At 33.7% G+C, this 24,186-nt stretch overlaps 1 protein-coding gene across 3 annotated transcripts in view; it reads left to right on the top strand.

Moving 5' to 3' along the window:
* The window catches only part of LOC138699729 (proteasome activator complex subunit 4B-like), a 58,675-nt gene that overhangs the window by 31,202 nt on the left and 3,287 nt on the right, over positions 1–24,186 (top strand). The window contains exons 19-34 of one of the 3 annotated variants that reach the window (XM_069825830.1): positions 2,003–2,194; positions 2,286–2,473; positions 3,664–3,793; positions 7,011–7,237; positions 10,635–10,830; positions 11,788–11,902; positions 11,974–12,116; positions 13,240–13,328; positions 13,607–13,738; positions 14,826–14,992; positions 15,117–15,227; positions 16,003–16,208; positions 16,386–16,496; positions 17,509–17,628; positions 18,920–19,138; positions 20,781–20,919. In XM_069825830.1, coding sequence (XP_069681931.1) covers positions 2,003–2,194; positions 2,286–2,473; positions 3,664–3,793; positions 7,011–7,237; positions 10,635–10,830; positions 11,788–11,902; positions 11,974–12,116; positions 13,240–13,328; positions 13,607–13,738; positions 14,826–14,992; positions 15,117–15,227; positions 16,003–16,208; positions 16,386–16,496; positions 17,509–17,628; positions 18,920–19,138; positions 20,781–20,915 — 2,481 coding nt within the window. In that variant the 3' untranslated portion in view covers positions 20,916–20,919. Of the gene's footprint in view, positions 1–2,002; positions 2,195–2,285; positions 2,474–3,663; positions 3,794–7,010; positions 7,238–10,634; positions 10,831–11,787; positions 11,903–11,973; positions 12,117–13,239; positions 13,329–13,606; positions 13,739–14,825; positions 14,993–15,116; positions 15,228–16,002; positions 16,209–16,385; positions 16,497–17,508; positions 17,629–18,919; positions 19,139–20,780; positions 21,631–24,186 lie in introns of those variants that run through there. The other 2 variants (XM_069825831.1, XM_069825832.1) reach the window with 2 other exon arrangements.

The raw sequence follows: 24,186 nt of genomic DNA, 5'->3' as shown, positions 1-24,186 counted from the left end.
GTCTCATGGCCGGTTTGTCCAAGTATTGTTAGAACACTTAACGACTGTTAAACCTTCAACAGTTTGTTAAATACAGTTTTTCCATTTGTTCAACACCAGTTTGGCTTAACAGATTCTTAACCATTTGTTAACTTTAAATGTAGGAGTTCAGGCCGTTAACTCATTTAACAGACAGTTAAACATGGCGGATAACACCACAGCTGTTCAGACAAAAGTTGTGAAAATAACATGTTATGTTTCTCTTTGAGGAATGTCTAGAGTAAGAGCCGGTTTCACCAAGCTTCAGTAAATCAGTCCAAATAAAGCATTAACTAGTACTGAACATTGAAATATTTACACGATTACGTTTGTATGTGAGCTGTGTCCGTAGACTTCAAGCCTAGCAGCTATATGTCTCTCGTCACGGTGTTTACGTCATGACAACCTGATGGAGTAGTCAGTAACATTTTGGTCTGCGATCCCAGGGGCCTGTGTTCGGTTCTCGGCGATAACTTTTTTTTTTTATTAATGTAACTAATTTTTATACATGTTACCTTTCTTCATTTTTATAATTTTGTGTAGTGGAACTTATTATTTCGCAACTCTGGCTCCACTAGGAGAATTTAAAAACTCTTGGGAGATCAATTTTCTTCCCGAAATAAAACAAAGATAAACAAACAAATTAAAGAAAAATAAAAGAAATACACATGTGGATCTAATACATTGTCCACATGACATCGGCGTCTATCACTGCCTGGCATTTTCGGGGCATTGAGTCCACCAGATCGCGGAAATAGTTCTGGTCTTTAGCGAAATCTTCCCAGGTAACCAGAACTTGATCCCATAACTGATCTGGATTTTGAGGTGGGATGTATCGATATTTGTCAATCCTCCTCTTTTTCATGCTTTTCCGTGAACCGTTTATGGCGGTGTGCGCGGGGTGATTATCCTGCTGGAAAATTAAATTTCCATCGGAAAGAAAACGATGATAAATTCCAAGAATCCAGCTCTTTCGCTTCTGTTTTAAAGCCAGTGCAAACATATCTTATCGCTAGCTATAATATAATTCTAATAAATGAAAGTTAATATACCAATTAAGTTTTGTTATGTTTGAATGCACATTATGTATTAATTTACTAATATTTCTTAGGTACAGGTATGTAGTTATAATAATCACTTTCATGTCTTAAAATAAAACTCAGTTGTATGTTACCTAGTTGAAATAGGCCACTTGTTCCAATTCACCAGCTACTATTAACTCTAGATTCTATGTTACTAGCTCTTCAACTATAGCCGATGTCAATAGTGCTTCAAAATACGCAGTGAGTAAATAATAAAATGGTTCAGCAGCAATTGCTTCTTTAGGACGAAATTACATATAATTTATACATGGACCTGAATTAGAGAATTTTATGATACGGAATTCTCCTCGGGGTTTTCTGTACATTTGACTACACACACATTCGTGTAATTATTGTCACCTGGTGGTCATAATGCTGAGATTTTTCTAAACAGAAATTCATATTTAGCATTATAAAATATAACCATACATAATAATTATTATTATTCAATAGCAGTCAATGCAACTTTCATTTATCAATTCTCTGTACTGTATGAATCATGGCTACTGTAATAGGTTACGATTTTACACATGTTTCATGACTTACTCCACAGTACAGAATTTAAATAATAATATCAGCCAATAAAAAGTTGTCTTATATATGCAAAATCATTACCAACTGTTGTTGAGTAGTTAGAATAGTATTAACGACAGTTAAAGTTAAGTGTTGGTTATTTTAAACAAAATTATGTTGGAAAAATGGAAAACATCTTAACAAAACGTTAAAAATAAACCAGCTGTTAATTTAACATTTGTTAAGCCAAATTAAACATTACTTGGAAAAACTGGCCATCAGTATATTTTACGTGTACATGTATTATGTTGTTATTATAGGTAAACATCACACTTTACAGATATTTTTTATTACCTGCAATTTTATAAGAGTTCTTCATTGGTATGCAGGGTTCATTGTACGTGCTACTAGGACCAAAGCAAAATCCACTAGTGACACGACATGATTGGGAGATGTTAATGAACCTTTGGCCTGCTATTGTACGTACAAAACCATCAGAGAAACTGTCTGTCATCCGTCTGATGGAGAATGTTGTGGAGAGTGTACATAAACACTTTCCCACTATTACAATCAGCCTAGAGGTTAGTTAATTCCCATTCATTTTGTAGGAAAAATACAGAAAAAGTAGTGAATTTTTAATAAACATAAGGCTTACTTATATTTTGTTATTAGATCCCAGAGAAGTGCCTGGAAGCAGCACGGAAATTGTGGACTTCAAGTCCACATCCTTGTTTTTCAATTGTGTCCAGTGAGGAAATTGCCATTGGTGTAAAGAATTTAGAAGAAAGGAATCATTACAACTCTAAACAGTATTTGGCACTATTAAATGCCCTTATGGATGCCATAGAACAAGAAAATTTGTGAGTATATGACATTAACTAACCTTAATGAAGTATGGTAATGTAAGTGCTCCATTTTGATTATATAGGAGTTTTTCCAAAAAATTATATAGGCTACTGTATATCTTTTGTCTCTCTAGGACTTCGGTTGTAACTGTATTAACTTAAAACTCATATATATGTTAAAAGATTGCTTGTATATTGCAGATGTTATACATTTTTTTAAGGTTACGGTTAATGAAGCATAACATGACTCTTCCTTTTTCATTACTTGAGAAATTTAATCCTCTGTATATGTATGTATTTATTTATTTACACTGCAAGTGGGCAAACACCTGGTGGCAGTGGTAACTTAATTACACACAATAATTACAATTAATAAAAATAATTAAAATAATATGTGAATCTAATTTTCCATTACAACACACACACACACACACACACACACACACATACACGCACACACATGCACGCACACACTACTGATACTCTTTCACTATTTTCATTTCATTCTCATTTCACTCACAACATCTGTGTGTGGATATTTTTGTCCTAAATACCATATGTGACTATTCTAATACCTGCTAATGACTTCAGTGTTAGATGCAGCACTTTAGACAGAAGCAACGATTCTAATACAGGTCACTTGAAATACAGTTAGTTCCTGTCGATTGAATGACTGTACTCCACTGAAAGTTTTGATTCATTTTCAGTGGAAGGAAGCATTGTTTCATTGTTAAATGTCCCATTAGGCTTCCAACAGATAAGCTTATAAGCTTTAATACCCTACTGAAATCACATTCCAATATACGACCTGGGAAGCACTGTCCTTATAGTCAAATGTCCTATTGGGCTATTGACAAGAAAGTTATTATACTCTATTGAAATCAACTTCTGCTATTCAAGCTGTTAGAATTAGTGCCAGGTCGTTTCCCTCAAACATATTACCTATGCTTGCAGAATTTCACAATTAACTGTGAATTAGATTGAATTGTTGCTGTTTCAATTGCTGTCTATTGCAGTTTAAAATGTTGCCATGCACATATGTCATGGAAGATAACTACTATTGTGATAGAAAGGAATTAAGTCTAATTTGTAGGAAAATAATATTGTTATTCATTGTGGTCGATACATAATAAAATATGTTTAACTTAACTAGAATTAAAGTAATATGAATCATAATTTTTAACTAAAATGTTAATGTATTGCAGACATTGGCGGTATCATTCAATGGCACTAAGTTTCTTGAGGGATCTGGTACATCCTGACCTGGCATATCCTCCTAGGATTGTACGTTACTTTCTGCACACACTTATACATGATTCTCTGGAGCTCAGGAAGGTAAGAATGCGAAATGTATAAATGAAACAAGTGAAATACCGGTACTTGTAATTGATAAGAAAACATGTATTAACAAAAATATATTTAGAACCCTGTCAAGAATGACTGGTACCAACAATCATATGTTATGAGCATGTAGACTCTCCTTATTCTGTAAATAAAACTAAAATTCATTATATTTGAAACTTAGGTCTTCATAGAATTAAATGACAAACTGTGTTAATACTTATTCAAATTAGTACAACCATGAAGTTCATTTAATTTTGAAGCTTTTAAAAAAAGAGCGTAATTGCTTTTTTAATCATACATACTTCAAAGTCAAGACAGTAAACAATTTTACACTAATGTAAACTATGTGGAATTTTAATCAGTGTTTGCTTATAACTGCTTACTACATGTTTCCATTTCAAGTACTGGTATTTAAATTATTTCATGGTGTACCCTATACTTCGCTGTTAATGTTCAGTGGTTTGGGTTGATTTAAGATTTTGGTGTTGCTGGTCTCTTCAGTGGAGTTGCTTCAGTTCTTTAATTTATTTCTAAGAGTATTTCATATCGAGCACTTTAAAATTGTTTGTTTGGAAGTTAGTTTGACAGACAATAATAATTCAAAATGAATGCGAGAACAACATAAGGACATCACTGCCTTACTTGATATCTTCAAGGCCGAACATTTTTTTCCTATAGCTGCATCCTGTGTTACTGTGAACAAGAAATGTATGGAATACATGTATGTATGTATGTATTTATTATACACTACAATTGGGTATACACCCGGTGGCAGTCATATATAATATACAATAATAACATTACAATAAATATTAATAAAATTTACAGTAATTGCAGGAATATAAAAAATAAAAAATAGATATACGTAAATCTAATTCTAACTATAATTAAATAGCTACGTAATAAACCCAGGACTCTAAATAAAAACTATGCTATAATAATGCCTACAATAAGCAAAAGTAAACGTAACTTATAAGTACTTCCATTAAACCCAACTATTATCAACTTGTGTAATTACCAGGGAAAGGGATTTGGAGTATTATAAAGAATGGTGAAACGTAGTATAGATATTTGTAGCTCAGTGACTGTCAAGCGAGCTGCGTCACAGAGCATAGACGAGTACAATCCACTTCATACAAACTTTCACGCAACGTGCTGTAAACGTATTGCAGAATAAGCAAATGTTATAGTTTAATGATATATAGTGGCCTACATAATGTACATAATCTGCATTTCATTTTGAACTACATGTGTTTTTCTTGGCAACGCATAAGACACCAATAAACAACATTACAAATATACATAATTAAATATCAATCTCTGTGTCCTCGCGTGTCAGTGGAAACATTGATGGCTGATAGACAGTTGTCTTCTGTATGGAACTCGCCTCTGAATATGTATGTTTTTTTCTGTCAGGAGCATGTTAAATTAAAACCTTTATTTACAATATTATGAAATATGATAATATGTATACAACGTATACTACAGAATTTACAATATATGCAATATACTACAATGTTTACAACATAGCCTAATGTAGTATCATTAAAAGTTGAACAAAATATAGAACCAAACGAAATGGCATTTTCAATTAATGCTATGTTTTGTTGATGAAACAATTATTCCTACTGTGCCTTGTTGTAATCAATTGTAAATATGTTGAATGACGTCATTGGGACACGTCTTTGTTAGTACATCTGAAATCCGACTAAGAATATCGTATCCATCATTTTTAATCAAACCTGTTCATTTTTTCACAAACACGGTTTCCTACTTCACCTTCTACTGCACTCAGTTTATTTACAATAGTCCTCATAATATTTATTTGCTCAACTAGTTCTACTCCTGACTTTTCTAATCGAGTAATGGCATTCGGTAAATATAAAAAAAAATTACTTAATATCCACGACTTCTTTCTCGATTGTTCTATCCTTTAGCAGTTCCTGGCGTATTTGAATCGCAGCCGCGTCATCGGGATTGAAAGACTGGACCACTTTCTTCACAGATTGGAGGTGATGTGCGTAATAATTGCAAGCTTCTAACCATGACCCCCAGCTCTTAAGAACTGGAAATGGGGGGAGCGACAATTTAGGGAATTGTTTCCTGAATTTTGATATTCGATCTGGAGCTTTTACAAATATAGGCTAGTCTTTCAATTTTGTATTGTTAGTTGGTTTCACTTTCGGCATTGTACCTGCACTTTATACTCTAAACTGCAAACCTGCACGTTGAAGTTCTTATGCGACAACTGTCCCGTTCACCTGTTGTTGACGTGCAGAGAGCTGCGAGTATGTCATGGAGGGGAGGACTTGGTATAAAGGGTTGTAAACAAATGGCTGTGTAGATGCCAATACTAGCTTTTATTGCTCCAAATTCCGTTCCCTAGTAATTACATATCAACTTAATTAATTATATGACACAACTTAGATAATTACACTGCACCTACAATTACATTTTCAGTCTAATCTTCTCAACCTTTCCTTAAATGTATTGATTTTGAGAGGACCACCCTGAAAGATTGCCACAGGTAAGCTGTTCCATTCTACTATTGTGTGGTTAACAAAGGAAAATTTTGCCACGTCCGTTCTTTGTTTTCTGCATTTAAACTTCCTAATATGATCAGCCCTACCTAAGTATGATGGTGTGACTAATCTAGCATTGATGTCGGTCCATACTTTGTGTTCCATTTGTGCCTTATACAATGCAGTCAGTCTGGTTTTTCACCACCTTGATTTGAGAAATTCCCACCCTAAACCTTTTACTATCTCCATGACCTCTTCCCATTTTGACATATTTTACAGCCCTGTGTTGGACCTTTTCTATTGAATTGATTTGATTTTGTCTGTACGGATCCCAACCTTCTGCTCCATATTCCATAATTGGGCGAACAAGGGTTTTGTATGCTAATTCTTTTGACCTTCGATTGGATTTCTTGTGTTGAAATATCTGATTATCATTTCAGAAACTGAGTTGTATCTAATATTGGAAGACTTGCAAAGTGGACTATCTGGTGTATGATACCTGTGAAGATACATTAGTATCGTATCAATTTTTTCTGTAGTTGCAAATGTTGAAATTTTTATTTCCTTCCCTTATAGAATAGATAATAATTATTGTTTAGAGTTTTAAACATTGGTGTTAATGTTTCTGTAGTATCGTGTTCTTGATCTGTGGTTACTATGTTGAAATCTTTCTTGTCTTTTTTTAGATTGCGATACGTAGCACAGTATTTTTGCTCAAGCAACAAAAGCGTAATCACAAGAAGATTCCTATAGATCCTCTCAGCTTTTCACAAGATAAGACTGGTGGGGCAGGTGACCGTGCAAACAACAGATGGGTGCAGTACAGAAGTGAAACCCGTCCTCAAACTGCACAAGCATGGGATGAGCCTTGTTATTTGCACAAACCTTATCATGGATTCTATTGTTGGCCAAAGTAAGTTATTTTTCTCTTTTTTAGAAAGTTGTATTATAAATACTTCAATGTTTCTGTGATACAGTTCAATCAATTTTAACGAAACATAGAACTTTTATTTTTTACAATGAAAGGGCTCTTAACTAGCTGTTATTCACCCCGACTCTATGAGCATGTGGCTCATAGATGTTGCTAGTGCCGAGAAGTGTAGACCACATAGTTCACCAGAGACTATTCAGTGTGCACCACAGCGAGCCTACATTACACTCGTAATGCATAATAATGATGGAGAATTGTTAGAATGTCACAGGGGAATCAGAGTACCCAGAGAAAACCCTGTATGTTGCCTAGACCTTGGACTTGCCCAACACAAGTTATAAATTCAGGGTGGATTGATGGGATTTTAACTCATGCCCCTTGGCTTATAAGCCTAGTGCACTAGCACTGAACCATTGTGACATTGCATATACTGTAGAACCATAATTTAGTCTATAGAGAAATTGTCACCAAACTAGACTTGTTCCATTACAAGTATCTGATAAAATATAATTTTATGAATCTTTTAATAGTAATAAATTAAAGGTATATTTGAATTATAAATAAAAAATACGTGACTAGGCAATATTCCCTAAAATTATAAAACTGAACAGTGTTGCTTAAAAATGAAAAATACCCTCAAACTTGAACCAAAATTGCATGCGCATGCACGCACACACACACCATTAATAGTTACCATATTTTCTCGAATACCCTGCACATTTTTTTTTCCCTCCGAGATATACAAGTAAAAAGTATGGGTTCATGACTTATTCGAAATGAAGTTCGGCCCGATTTTCCTCCCACGTAACTGCTAAGGTGGTAGTGCATGCAATTATCTTCCTGGGCTGGTATTTCAAGTTAACATTGTTAAATTCGGATTAATAGTACATGTGTCAGAATCAAATGTGATAATTGTATAGTTTGTGCAACTTGTATTTTTAATTCTGCAAATGAGTACCACTAAAGGTATGAGCTTGTGATCCTTTATTTGCAGCAAAAAACTTATAATATAAAAAAGCGAAGAAACATGGAAATCATGACACTTACTATTAATGTTGCAGTGTATCATGTAAATGACCGATTAAGAAAGACAACTGACATGCATGTAGTGCATGTGCGTAGGATGGGTTTGAAAGTGCCCTGTTCCAGATTAAAATTCTTTTATTTATTAACGGAACTGTATTTATGTTTAATTGTTTTTAATTTGTGGTGAATACAATTGTTGAAAGTTTTATTTTTCTAATTTGCGCGAATGTCTTTTTTTTCTCCTTACCTTTAAAAAATGGAGTGTGGGATATTCGAGAAAATACGGTATATAATTTTACAACAATAATTATTCAGAATTCTTAATTGTGAAACATCATTTTTGGGAAAACAGTTCTGATGAACTGTTGTAATGTTTAATCAGCTTATGGTAGACCTGTTATTTGGCTGATTATTAGAAAAGTGAGGAGTGAGTTATTTTATTACGATCATGAAGAGAGAGAAAATATTTTATTTTATAATTATGGAGTATGGTGTAGTGTTTAGTTACTGACAATAGCATAACAGATCCCATTAGCATAATTCAAGTACCAGTATGTACTACAGAATCATGATTAAGAATAAAAAAGCCAGTGACTGTGCTTTGTTGTCTGCTATTATCTCAGTAACTTCACACGACCAGCTGGTGTGACAAGGCGAACATTTGAATGGTGCAAATTTGTGACAGAAATAATGGAAGGATATATGGTTTATAATCAAACCTCCAAGCTTTAATTTTTCTGTCCATTTGTATTCCTTGTTACCTCACTTTCTGTGTTAACTATCATCACACAACAACGTGTTTGCTTTACTTCTTTCAGACCAGTAGTAGTTTTTATTTGTTATTGTTATATTTCTTCTTCTGTTTTTGTATTCCTATTGTTTTTGCTTCTATTGCACATGCATTTCAACATGTATGCTTCGTTTAACAACTCTGCTGTGTGTAGGGTTTTTAGTGCCATGTGTGTGATGAATGAGGTGAAATTGATGGCATTGAACTCCTCCCTCCCTCTCCTCGTTTGTCCTTGCAAAAACGTTAGGTAGAGATTCCACTGTAATATAAATCTTTCACAGTGTACTGTGAGTCATACATTTCTGAAGAGCAACAAAGTGACATCATTGTACTACGATATTCATTCTTGTGTAGTTGTTGTTGTGTAGTCAACTTTCCAAAGACAGGTTTGAACCTCATAAGTGACATTAGTAAGTAGAGTCCGGATTTCCATGCAAATGCATATTTTTATATGAGCATGTTACACTTAAACTTTGCAAATATTTGTTTTATGGTTTAAAAATTCCAAATAACCATACTTTTCCGTGCATGTTTTGGTCTTTTTTGGGAATAAATTCATGTATAATGCATATTTTGAAGATTTTAGATTTAATAGCACACATTTAGACTTTTACATTACATGTCATGCCCTTTTTTCTGACTTTAGTGCATATATTAACTTGCATAATAGAGCCTAGTGCTTTTTATGAATAAAATTCATAGACTCTGATATTTCCACATTATTTATCTATTGGAGGAGGGGAAGAAAGCTACCGGTAAAATGCTTTTGTGGCATCCTACCTGATAACTAGTCTTTGGACTTTGTACTAAAATTTCCCTTTGTTATACTGGCATTCTCAACCTTCAACTCTTGCTTGTTACAAGCCGAGATCAAAATATTAAAAGAAAGGAAGGCAGAAGCAGCATGCTTGCAAACTGCAGTTTAGTATACTTTTGTGTCGAATTGTGATGTGTTACTATACCTCCTGTTAGAACTGTAAAAAGTGATCTTATGTCAAAATGGATTGAGGGAAAGGAACTTCTAAAGATGGACGGTGATGTAGTTTATTGTGATTATTATAATAAACACGTAACTATTTGTGTATTTTGGGGTGCACATAGTGTCACAGTTAAGGCCGTAACACTGCAAACTTGGAAGGTTGCGAGTTTGATTCCTGATGGGGTCATGATCATGCGAAAAAGCAAAAGACTTGCAATTCGACCTCACTTTGTCCCAAATTTCTTCATTTAAGTAAGCACCTGTCACTTTCTGTGATGTAGAAATATCATTTTCTGTGTTCAAGAACGTGTTTCAGAGAAACACATTAGCTTAAGCAAAGAATATTCTGAGAAATTAGTTATAGTAGCCTAACTTTCTCAAAGAAAAATAAAATAAAAATGTAACATAATGTAGAACCTGATAGTGTAAATTTTTACTGCTTTTCGCTTCACTGTGCATATTTTGTCATATGATAGTGCTTGAATGCATACATATTTTAAGATTTGATAGTGCATGGAAATCCAGGCTCTACCAGTAAGGCATCACTCATGAAGCACACATTTATCTCTGTTGTGTGTTAACAGGCAAGTAGAAGTATATGCTCCTTCAAGTGAGCAGCCGACACTGGACCGCACACATGATGACCTGACACCTGCAGAAAAGGAAGTTGATTTGTTCTTCTCAGACCAAAAGAATGTAGACAAGTTAATTAATTTCCTTTCGCTGGAAGAAAAGAAAGGAAAGGATAAATTCAATGGTTACCGTTTCATCATGTTCAAGGTGAGGGATTTTGCATTCTCTCTCTCTGTCATATCTTGAGAAAATTACATGAAAAACGCTGTAGTAATTTGAGTATATGAAGAGAAGTCTGAAAATGGGAACTCTTAAAGTGGATAAATGCAACAAGTACTTGGATTGTAATAGCTGTTAAAAAGGAAATTCGTAAAATTTTAATCATTTACGGATAATCTTTGCTTTTTGGAAACAGTATCATTATCAGGAACATGATTGTCATATTTAAAGGAACATGGCCCGTTGGTAGTTCAGGAATTAGATGAATAGGCCAAATCAAGTAGAACTTGGGATTGAAATATTGAGAAAATAAATATGGGATGACGGAATAAGGAGAGGCTGATTTACAATTAACCCTTTGATCAGAGGAGAACATGATAAAAGGAGATCTTATATACAGAATGGAAGGTGTTGAGTGACAGTAACTTCACAGAGTAAATCCCTTAAGACCAAAGAAACAGAATTTTCCTTTGCCATTTTGTATTATTTCTTTTTATTTAGTGGGAAATCAACTTTGTTTCTGGCAAAAGTTGCAACATCACAGTAAATACAGTAGCATTTGCCAGCGTATGAAAATGTCCCTTCTCCGCAGCAGTGAGGGCGATTATATAAGCCAATGTTAACATCAGACCTTTCTCACAAGGTGACTGCCCAGGTCTTAGGTTGAAGTACACAATATATTTGATAACAGCTTTGCCAATCATCAATTACTTAAAGTGAATTATTAATTTTTAATAATTAATTACTTTGTGAGTAGGAGAAGAAAAGCACAAAGGAATAAGAAATTCATGCTATCCTTGATTCTGTGAAACTAAGTCTTTATGTAACTTAGTCACTACCGATACTGAAAGTAGGCCAATGAGTATTGAAGAACGGGCTCTTAGATTGTTGCAAATAAATTAAGTATTTTTTAAATTTATATTTATCATTTGTTTCTCTTCACAGGGCCTATTTCGAAACCATGGGGACAGACATATTAAATTCTTTTTGCCACATTTGGAGCGACTTGTGACAGACAAACATGAAAGCAACCAGCGTTGTGCTGCCGAGATCATTGCTGGTGAGTTACGAACCTACTGTGTGAATTTGCATATATCAGACAGTCATTGTATGTGAAAATCTTGGTTGCAGGGATAATTCGAGGAGCCAAGCATTGGCCATTCCATAAAGTGTCTGCAATGTGGAAATTGTTGATACCTATCGTGCGTCTTGCACTGCTCAACATGACAGTGGAAACTGTTGCAGACTGGGGGATATGCTTTGCTACTGCATCTGTGAGTGAAAGCAATAAACATTTGATCTTGTAGTTTGTCAGTTAAAGTTCTTGTTGTAGTAACTTTGTACAGTATATCCCTGCTTTAGTGTTAAAACTCATGTCTGTTAATTATCTCATAGATACCATCTTATTGATGAGAAATAAAGATTCGACAAATTTTTTATTAAAGGGAGAAATTATTATCTCTGGCTGATATAGACTATGTATGAGCTACATTAGGAATAATTTTGATAGTAAAGGGAAAATCCCTGCTATCTCTTTTACAAATCACACCCTGCTAGTGTTGGTGCATAAGTCCTGTGAATTTATTAAATGAGTGAAAAGACACAGCCATGGAAGGAATTTGTATTATTATTAACGATGTTATGAAAACTTCCTTAGTATAAAGATATACTAGAATTCGCCTATACAAGACCTTGGTGAGACCTGTACTTTGTTACAGTAGTGAGGCATGAACGTTAAGGAAAAAAGGCGAAAGCGTAGTAATGGCTATTGAAATGAAATTTATGAGATATACAGCAGAATTATACCAAATGGGATCATAAATGTAATGAGGATGTAATGGAAGAATTAATTAAAATCTGTATGTATCACATAAAACATTATCAGAACAAATGGATAAATCATCTGCATCACATGTGTACAAATAGAATCCTGAAAGCCAAGTTTCACTATTGTCCAAACAGGAAGATATCTATCTCTAAGTGGTCCAGTGAAATGCTGGGTTGAAAATTCAACTGTTAGATCATAGGGCCTAATACTTGAAGGAAAGATTATTATTATTATTATTATTATTATTATTATTATTATTATTATTATTATCATCATCATCGTTATCATTGTTATCATTATCATTATTATTTCAAGTCATAAAATATCAGATTGATATTATCCATATCAAGTACCTTGAAGTTGAATATCTTACACTACCTGTCATACCATTAAGAAAAAGTGCCATGAGACTGAGAAATACGGTGTTTTAGGGAAATAGCATACTCAGTTTTCCTTTGTTAATAAACTTGATTATATCGCTTATTTTTTATAGTTGTGTAATCAATTTGTGTTAGTGGTTTTTATAAGTCTCATTTTTGTTTTTCTGATTTTCTCCCGAATCTGTGTAGGAAAACAGAGATCCTAATCGCCATCATTGGTTGCTGGAGTTACTTATAGAAGATCCCCTTCGTGATGAGGCTTCTTTCATTGAATGTGGGTAAGTATTTTAATAAATAAGTAATCAATGCGCACATTTATCACTTAAACTACGTTTCTACTTCAGTTATCATAAGCCAACACACTCCTCCTCAACTCATTGAAGTAACTCATTAATAATATAAATACTTTTCAAGAAAGGTCTAATTTTAATGCCAAGGTAAAGTTGTTTTAATAGAAAACCTAGTACTTAACATTATTCAACATTAAACGTAAATAAAACCGAGGGTTCCTAATCATTTTTACTAACAACTTTTACCATAATTTGTCTTGTATTAGACGCCTGTACACATTACAAGGAGCACTGAATCAGCAAGAATGGCGTGTTGCAGAGTTGTTCCAGAGGTTGCTGAACTACTTGAAACCATTCCTTACTCATCCATTTCAGAATGTTCGTGACAGGTTAGGCAGGTATGTGAATTATCTAGAAAATTACACGAATTGAAATATACATTCATTTTATAGAATATGTTGAAGTATAACATACGGAGTGAACCGTAAGTAATACCATTAATTTCTGGGGGTTATTCTTTAAAATATTTCAAACAAAAAAGATTTAATACAATTTTGCTCGTTTTTGCTTCCTTTCCAAGATAACAATTGTTTTATATTAAATATTTCATAGTATGTTTTGGGAAGGCCATCGATTTAAGTCCCAGTATGCTCATTCAGTGTATTATGATAATAAATGATTGAAATAATTTTAGTTTTGTCGTTTATATATGCAGAAATTTCATTTGAACAAACGCAACATTTTAAAATTCCTTTTTAGAACGAAAAAATACATTTGTTCAGATCAAGTTTCTGCACATTGAAAGGACAAAACTAAAATTCTTTCAATCATTTATTATCATAATACACTGCTCTCTTAAATTGACTAAGCACATTGTGAATTAAATCAATGGCTTTCCCGCAACATGCTATGAAATGTTTCATATAAAATAATTTTCATCCCGAAAAGGAAGCAAAAACGAGCAAAATTGTATTAAACTTCTTTTGTTTGAATTATCTCAACAATAACCCCCTTAAATTAACGACATTACTTATGTCAGTGTGTATATTTATTGCATAACTGCAGTTCAGAAACAGTTTGTACTTATTTAGTGTGACAGTGATTTATAAAAAATAGTTTTGCTGGAATAAATAGTGATTCAGTTACATACAGTATATGTAAAAGTTCAATCTGTTCATTGCTCAAGCCAACATAACATATGGTATCCACCACAATGAATAATGCTTTTAATATTAACAGCATCTCAAAACCATCACTTCAAACAGTTTTCTTATGTGGGTGCATAGTAAATGATTTCATATCTGTGTATCTCTTTAATAATTCAAGAAAATCCACTGATAAAATAACCGAATTGTGAAATGCTTAAAACATACAGAAAAATGTATGATATTGGTGATGCCAGTCTCTTCCCACCTTTATTTACTGGAAAGTAGGTAAATAATGTCAGACTTACAAAGTTAGTTTGCTGTTTTATTGTTTCCACAGTGTGATAACAAATATCTTTGAGCCAGATATATTGCTCAATGGAGGACATCGCACCTCTTCCCCTCACATCTCAGATTTTGTCTCAGAACTGGTTCCACAATTGGCACTATTGTATCAGATAGGCCCTAAGACTTTGGAGACCTACAATAACCACATTCACTTAAAAAGTAAGTATCAGCTACTGTGATGATAATTTCATCATAATGAATTTTATAAAATTAAAAATAAGTGTATAATTGAAAACTTGATTATTATTTTATGTACATTTATTGTGTCAATGTTTGTTGACAGACAAATCAAGTGAAGAGGGTACTGATCATGTGGGAGAAGCAACAGATTTGTTACAGAAGGTCCAAGTGAACAGTGAGGAACGTGATGTAGCTATTCGATTGTTGAAGACAGGTATGTATAAGTTGAACTTCATCTACCACAATATGAAGTTTCTTTCGTTACATTAAGATTCGAGAACATAGATCTTTTTTTTTTTTTTTTTGCAGTCGTCAGATATTCTTTTTCAGAAGGTAGGCGCCTATTTATATTGAAGCATATGTTTAACGAAATCCATATAGAATTGAAGAACTTAAACAATAAATATTGAAAGTAGTCTGAAAAAGGTGTAGAGGTGAACGATCATCCAACCAGTACGGAAATATTGTGTGGTTAGCATGGTGATCTCCTACCATTTATTATAGGTGCTTTGGGGAACCAAATATTGCTACCTACTATAGTTTCTCAAATTCATCTCGATGTTGGGTGTGCATACACTGGTGGAAATTTCATGAGAAACTTTCTTTCTCCATGAGGACTTGAACCAGTGCTCATTCCGTAACCTGAGTCCTGGCATGACTACATCAGATTATAGCTACGGAAAAAAGTAACTGGATCTGATCATGGAAATCAATACTGTTTTACTTCAATCTCATCGCTTTTTAGAAGTGGTCTAAAATTTAGATATTGGGAAACTTTATGTTGTCGTTTTCTACTGTCAGCACACAATGAAGTACTTGTAGATGGTGGAATTAGAACATTTTTTACTGGCAGAGTGGGATTAAAGTTTCCTGTATATAGCTAAAAAATTGGTCAATTTAAAATAATGCAGTGAACTTCATATTCCAATTAAGATATGTTTATATGTTGGTTAATAATTTTAGTTTTCCTTCTTTGATTTATTTTGTAGTATGCAGGTGGATAACTGGAAGCATCACACGTGCGCAATTCGCAACAGTGGAGGAGTATTACGAATTTTTTCCTTTAATATGTCTCATGTCAAGCTATGAAGCTGATGAAGAACTAAGCAAGACATGTGTCACAACATTGGCGATGCTGGGCCAAGCCTTCACTTTGCCTCAGCGTGTTCCAGTTGTACTATCTTCTGTCAGCAAAGTAAGTTTGAGATATGAACTTTTTCATGACAGTTGGCTCCAGCTTTTGATGATTAATTTTTTTTATCAAGACTTGAACTCTTGCTGTTAGTAAATTATTAATTTCCAATCATAGCAAGGCCAGTTTTCAATGTAAAAATGTATGGAATGTCATAACAAAAGTTAAATTTGTTTGCAGGTGGCAGAGAGTGTTTCATGGTGGGCAAGATCATGCTGTCTGGAGTTCCTTCAAGTGTTTGTCTTTCATAACATGGCTGTTATCCTGAGCAAAGATGATTGGGTTCAGGAGGTAAGCTTTCAAAGTGCATGGGTTTGTTTGCGAATTCAATTGAAGCTTCTCAGCTTGATGTTTCTTATTGTTCTTATATATTATTGGGCTAAGTCAAAATGTGGTAAAATGAGTAGGATTCATAAATAATATATGCTAGAATTTCAGTTGCTCTAATTACTGCTTTTTTTTTTTAGATCTAATTTATAATGAAAGTAAAGGTATTCCCTTCACGCATTGTGAAGGCATATGGGGGGCATGTAGGTAGTGTTCCATGCTCTCATGATCGCCACTAGAATGAGGTGGTGTGATCAGCACCATACTTCGACAGCCTTTTATCTTCGGGAAGGAGCTAGCACTCAATTTGACAGGAGTCCAAGAAGACTCAAAGGCCATTCTGGAAGTTTTGGCAACAAGAAAAATTCATCCGCCACCTAGGATTGAACCTAGAAACTTCCAATCCATAGGCAGTTGTTTTACCACTGAACTAATTTTGATAGTTTCGCTTATAAATAAAAAAGACCATAATTTTGTCTGCTTTAACATATAGTGATTTTCACTTGAGACTTGGATATTCTAAATCTACAACAAGTCAATTTATCTGGGAATGATGCACTGAAATATAATCATTTGTAATATATGTAATATATTTGTTATTAAGCAATTCTTTTGGCGAGATGATACTTCACAATATTTTGTATACAATGCCATTCCACCTTATTACATAGCAAAATTTATGCAAGTCAACTCATTACTTACTTCACTCTTTCACTCGTGTTCCTTTTAAATGTATCTTTGTCACCTCTTACTCCTCCCATCTGCATCTATTTCTCCCCCACTTTTCATACTTATGATGATCCACTACTGACACCCACACTTATTCCAACATAATTTGTAATAAAAAATTAAAATGTAATTTTAAATGAAAAATGCTAACTTATCATGAACTCCAAACCTACCCAAAACTTATATATGAAGAGAGAAATAAATTAACTAGCATGTTGTGTTATCTAATATTACGTTTCATTTCCAGGTTATTGCCATAGTGCTGCGATTGCTAGAAGATGATTGGCTGGAAGTGCGAGAGAAAGCATCACAGGTGCTGGGAGGACTTCTGCATTGTGACTTCATTGCGTCTACAGACGAGCTCATTGTAAGTTTTTCCTGTATATGGAAATGGATCAAATTAGCTATAACATTGATTATCCAGTTTTAGGAACCGGGATTCAAATCCCAAGGAATGAGGAGAAATGTGTGATGGATGAAAACAGTATTTGATGCAGGCATATTTTTTTCGAATCATCTTATGTTTCCCTACCAGAATTCTACATTAATCATGTACAAATTCAGTGCATTGTTTTATAGAGGACCACTTTGGTAAATTGTGAAATCTTGCTCTCAGTCAGTGTTCCAAATGTTTTTCAGTCAGTCCTGCTAGAGGCATTCGAAATCCTGCAATTTCACTCACAGTAAGGTTGATTTCTTCCTGTGACTGGCTGTTAAACATTATTTCATAAATGTTTTGTTTTCAGGTAATTATTAGTTGAATTAAATTAGTTCAAATCAAGAACATTCAATGTGGTTGTAATCCCACATCATCACGGAATAGCAATAAATATGGAGTAAGATGTATGAGTAGCTGTTTGTCATAAAGCATGCAGGAATTATGTGATACCTGCCTGTGCAAATTACCACGTTACATTTAATAGTTTTGTATAAGCCTTCCAGGTAAGTGTTGGAATCAGGAATGCCAGCAGATTTTCAACTCGGTAGAGGCAAAACACTACCCAAGGTGTTTACTTTTAAAGTAACAGATTGTGTTGATTATATGTCCCCCAATATATTGTAACAAAATCAGCACACATTGTAAGTATACATAGTCGTGAACAAAACTTGTTTAAGAAATATGCATAATATATTAAAAAGTAAAAAGTGTGACTTCTCAGTAGGGCATTTGCATCTTACCTCTACTCCCCACCCTCCTGCTGGCACCCTTAATTGGCTGAAATAGCCCAATCATAAAATCATGATTGTTTACTTCCATATGCATTTCAGTGCTTCCAGCATATATCATGCATATGTATAAATCTAGAATTATTTAATTTAGTGTAAAACAGTGATTGGGTATCAGTAAATATGGTGCGTTAAAATTTCTGGTAAAAAATGTGTATTGATTGTTTGAAAGGATCCTGTAAACCTGGTAACAAAACATAATACAAACTTTTTATTCGTACTGTGCACTGTGAAGAAAACATGAACTCTGGATTGTACACTAATATAACAGAATACTCTATTTTTTCGATGCAGAAATAAAATTAAAAGGGGAAAATATTTTACTTCATAACTTGGGAAATGAAGCTATTGTAGTAGATGCAACTATTTGCTAATGGTATTTATCATGCATGTTAATAATTCTGCTGATGTATATTTATGTGCATTTGCAGGAGAAATTCAAGATGAAGTCTAAGACAAACCTGAAGAAGAGAAAGAAGGTGGATAACCATGTGGTGGACACAATAGCTCTACAGTCACTAAAGCTCCGTCACTCGGGAATTCTAGGACTTTGTGCCTTCATCAATGCCTATCCATATGATGTTCCCGAGTTTGTGCCAGATGTCTTTCTTCTCTTAGGGAATCATCTGAATGACCCACAACCTATACCAGTAAGTAATCTCATGAATTCAACCTTAAATTCTCAGGGATTGAAATCTAATGTACATCCAGCCTTCAAAAATAAATTATCAGAAACTGTACAGGTTTTTATGTAAACGAATTTTTTTTGTGTGTGTGTGTGTGTGTGTGTGTGTGCGCGCGCTAATAAAATTTTGAAAAAGAAAATTATGTGGAATAATAAAAGCCCGTACATATTGTGGTCCACTGCATTTTAGATATAATGCTTGTAGCTATAAATGTAGCATATATTTGGTCAATCCTCAATAAGAGAAGTAGAGCTTAACCTCTGCTTTTTATGATGAAGGATGGGTAGAACAGAGAAAAAATTCTCTCCAGCACTGGGACCCAAGCCCGGGTTTTCAGCTCTACATGCTAATGCTTTATCCACTAAGCCACACCAGATTCCAGTTCTGATGCCGGATTGAATCCTCAGTTTAAGTTTTACCTCTCAGTTTCCCTTTGGTGGCCACCCTCATGTAGTGTGTCACAGAATATGTGACAGTGGCACAATGTCCAATATATTATGTACAGAGATGCACTCATTACGAGGACTAAGTGGCTGGAATCCGACAGCATAAGCGCCATCTTCAGTCACAAAGTGGTTACTTACCTGTACATGCATCATATTATTATGATGTACCGAAGTATATATGATATTTCTGTGCAGGAATTCTGCGTTATAAGATAGAGGATGGTGTTTCAAGATGTGCTCATTCTGTCAGATCCTGGCCACTATGAACTAATTTGTTTCTTCTTCATTTGTTATATTTTGATGGTAATATTATTTATTCAAGGAATTATTTACATCTGTCAAGGCACAAGTAAATGACGAATTTCCTTGTCTGTAGTGTCTGATTCTCTTTCTGTTCACCTATATAAGTTAGTAAACTAAAGTATACATCAGAATTTCGTCCATAACATTGCTATTACGCTATACTAAATTACCATTTCATTTTCGTAACAGTTCTCATAAGAAAGTAAGACTCACTTGCCAGGAAGAAGACTATTTTATTTTGAAGGAGGGAACAGTGACAATGAAAACTGTTTCCATTCTCATTTTACTGTAATCTGCATTTAGTGAAAATACTGCTTTTCATGTTAAAAATTTATTTTGATCAAACTTGTTAAATTGTAAACTGAGATAAGAATACCATATGTTATTCAGCAGCTAAGATGACATAAATTGAACATTAATAATCTGAAATATTGAATTAATTGCTGAAAAAAAAATGAAAATCACAGTAGAGTTTGTTCAGTTACTTATGTAACAATTGTAGTAAAACACTAAATTGTGTATAGGCCTAATAATTCATGAAGTGGAATTTTACTGATCCCCTTGTTTTCTATATTTTGGCAGAAAAAAATATAAATGTTCTGTTTAAGAAATACAGATTTTCATTTTTTTCGTTATAGTTCTATTTTAATTCTTCACTATGTGTTGAATGGTTCGCAATATATTCATTTTTGTGCGTTTCTGCATTACACATTGCACAACAGACTTTCGGTGCTGCAGGTGAGGTATTTTTGATGTGTCGAAGATGGTTGACGTTTTTCTTGTGAGTATATTTGCAGTTGCTATACATTAGAAACCACTATCTAACGTTTTCTTGAAATTGTTTATCTGTTCTGCAGTCCACCATAAGGAAGACTCTTGGTGACTTCAAGAGAACACATCATGATAACTGGGAACAGCATAGTCTGAAGTTCACAGAAGAGCAGTTGGCAGTCTTGGGAGACCTGACCATACCTCCCTCATACTATGCCTAATTTTGTAAGATTGCTAAGGAGGAAAAACTTCTTACTTAAATGACAAATTCTGGTTTGATTGGTCATCTCTTAATGGAGGGAACAACAGATGTATCGTTATTGTGTGATAGTACTTTTGTACGAAATGCTATATGAACAATACACTCTTATACTACTCTCATTTAGTATTCAGTAAAACAAATATTCAAAATGTATCTATTTATTATGCTCTGTTTGTGTGTTATTGCTGCCTGAATTTGAGAAAAAATTACTTTCCTTGAGTAAATATAAATTTCATATCAAATGATAATAAATTGGACTTTCTGGTATTGAAAGTCATGTCTCATGTATTAAAATTGCGAGCTTACAAAATTTATGGAGATCTTTAATTAAGATATTATAAATGTGAAACTGCAAACTTATAAGTAGGTGACTGGTAATTTTGTGTCTTATTGTATATTTGGAAAATTGTACACAATATAGAATGAATATATACGAAACTTGGGCATCTTTATGATATGTTTATACGAATTTTATGCTATTTTACCAAAGACAATGAGTGTCGAAATTGAGAAATTGAATTACATAAACGTAAACAAGGTAGAGAAGTACATACGAGTACCTGTTACGTCACATATCACTTATGTTTGTATAAATTCAGAATAGAGGAAAAAGAAAGTTTATTTCTTGTCTTTATCAGTAAATAATAGTAATAATATATTTTACATAATATATATTTTTTGTCTCTTCTTTTTTCCTGCCTCTTAATTTTTTCTCTCCAACATACCTTCTAGTCTCAGGTTCAAATGTATGTTAAATTTAAATTCCTTCAAGACTTAGGACTATTTACAGACACTTTCAACTCTTATAAAGCCATGAGTTTGGCTGTTATAGTCTATTCCATAATTTGAAAATATAATCTTTATATCGAATTTTCTTGTCAAGCACATTAAAATCTACAGTAGCACTTATAAATCAATTCTGTAAAGTGAAGGTTCTTTTTCTGGGCTAATGAATGTTGCTTCTGTGTATGATGCTGGCTGACCAATCAAACTAGATATAATACATGCTACATCTCCTTACTACGAGTGATGAAGCACAGACATTGTGGTCAGTACAAAGAGTAACCACATGACGGTTATTCAGTAGATACTTTTCTTCTGCTTGAAGTAGAGAGTTTAAATCTTAAAATTTTAAAATAGAGAACAGAGAAAAATTCATGGCTTGAATTTTAAACAATGTTTCTGTTTCTAACTATTTTACTATATTTAATTCATAAGAATCACGAAAAATATAGTTGGAATTTGTATAAGGTTTGTTCGTACAGCAGTTTCCGACAGTTTGCAACTGTCATGAACATGTGCACATCGACTTTTCGGCTTGTAAATTTGAAGTATGCATGCTGCATGCTCATGACAATTGCAAACTGTTGGAAACTGCTATACGAACAAACCTGTAACTGTCAGTGCTTTGTACTGCACTCATTTTAGGCTCCTGTTTCATTAGTGCATTATATTTAAAAATTTAACATTTGAAAATTTACAAGGTCACATTTCTGTACTTTGCTTTTTATTATTATCTAAACGACAAACTTCTGATGTATGAGCACTAACAAATTTACATTCAGATTCTTACCTGTAACTGCATGTAAGCATAAGTATTCCGTCCGTAAAAGTTATAATTATTGTTCGATTATGAAATGGTAGCACAACATATCATTTATAAGGATTTATATTCCATATACATAAGGCCTATTAATTTAGGAAGGTTCAATCTTTAAGAGAACATACTAATTTAAGAAGTGATTAATTTTAAATTTCCTTAATTTTTTATAACTTATGTAATTCAGATATTTATTTTCATTATAGAATAATTTTGTCTTTTGGGAAGATTTTATTGTTCCTTAATGTAACGTTTACCTTGCAGAAAATTTCAGTGCATTGTATGTTATGCATACTTCCTTACGGTGAGATATAATCTTACAATATTTCTTGAACACTTTACATGTCCTTTTTCCTTGCTTATATTATGCCATACCTGAATACTGAAGCTTAGCCTCAGCTGCAAGGATTTCTGCAGTAACTTTATCTGCAGAACGTTTGCCTTAGGAATTTCATGGAATTGGTCTTCTGGGAAGATGGTTTGTCGTAATAGTTTTCCTATATTACTACACTGGTTATACTGACAACTGAATTATTAAGATATGGTAGAGTTGTGGCAGGAGAAACGAAAGTGTTTGAGAAAACCTGTCCTAAATATGGTCTTGCCCACAGCAAATTCCCCTTTAGCTTGTCAAGATTTGATCTTTGGTCTTCATTAGGGAAGGCTGTTTCTCTCTCTTCTGCAAACAGTACGACATAATCCATCATACAGTTTAGGTATTGTTACATGGAACTGCATTATTCATTATATGAATTTGAAACAACTACAGGGTATATGTACAGCCTTGGAAAAAGAAAGTGCTTTTTTTTTATAACTTTATGTGGAAAACTTAACTTAGGTTTGAATCAGCATCCATAATATGAACTCCTTGACTGCAAGTTTGCAATTTGCAAAATGCTTGTGACAATTTATAATATTGATGCATGTTTTCTCGTGTTTTATTCATCGAAGATCACAGTTCAAATTTCTCAATACTTCCTGACCTGTGAAGCTCTTTCTTAGGTTGCGAACATTGTTCAGTGCTGCTGGGTTGGAAGATGGCAGATAGGTTTGCCATACAGCTCAACACTAGAAATAGTAACCATAGTTTTGTGCTATTATTTTCTAGTTTGCTTGGTTTTATATTTATTTATATTAGTTACATTATTCCATAACTTTTTGAGTATTCTATTTGTTCTACTTTATACATATACACAGAGGTTGTAAATAAAGTAATGGCAAGACTGCCATAAAAATCACATCAGCACAGTATGGATACGTGTGCTTCGATTTAGTTCAACAAGTACACTTATGTGGAAACATGGTCAAGATGATGTACATTGCCATAAGGTAGAATAACAATTGTAGATCAAGCTCGAAGATGCGCAAGGGTAAAATACAAGGAAATGTTATTGTAGCCTTTGGAAAGCCTATATTATCATATTGAACAATAGCAAGATGGGTTAGTTTGTTCTGTGTGGATGAGAACCAACAGAGAATAATCCCCATACAGATCACCTGTTCATATCAAATGAAAACATAGAGCTTGTGCAGGGCATCGTTTCAATAGACTGCCTATAAACTGTATGACAGTTTGGCCAAGGAGTTAGGGTCAACCATGAAACAGTATGGCACATCATCAGAAACACCT

The sequence above is a fragment of the Periplaneta americana genome, chromosome 5 (assembly GCF_040183065.1).
Source record: "Periplaneta americana isolate PAMFEO1 chromosome 5, P.americana_PAMFEO1_priV1, whole genome shotgun sequence".
In the NCBI taxonomy this organism is placed as follows: Eukaryota; Metazoa; Arthropoda; class Insecta; order Blattodea; family Blattidae; genus Periplaneta; species Periplaneta americana.
Note: the sequence above shows the minus strand (reverse complement) of the source record. Positions and strands in the feature narration are given on the sequence as shown.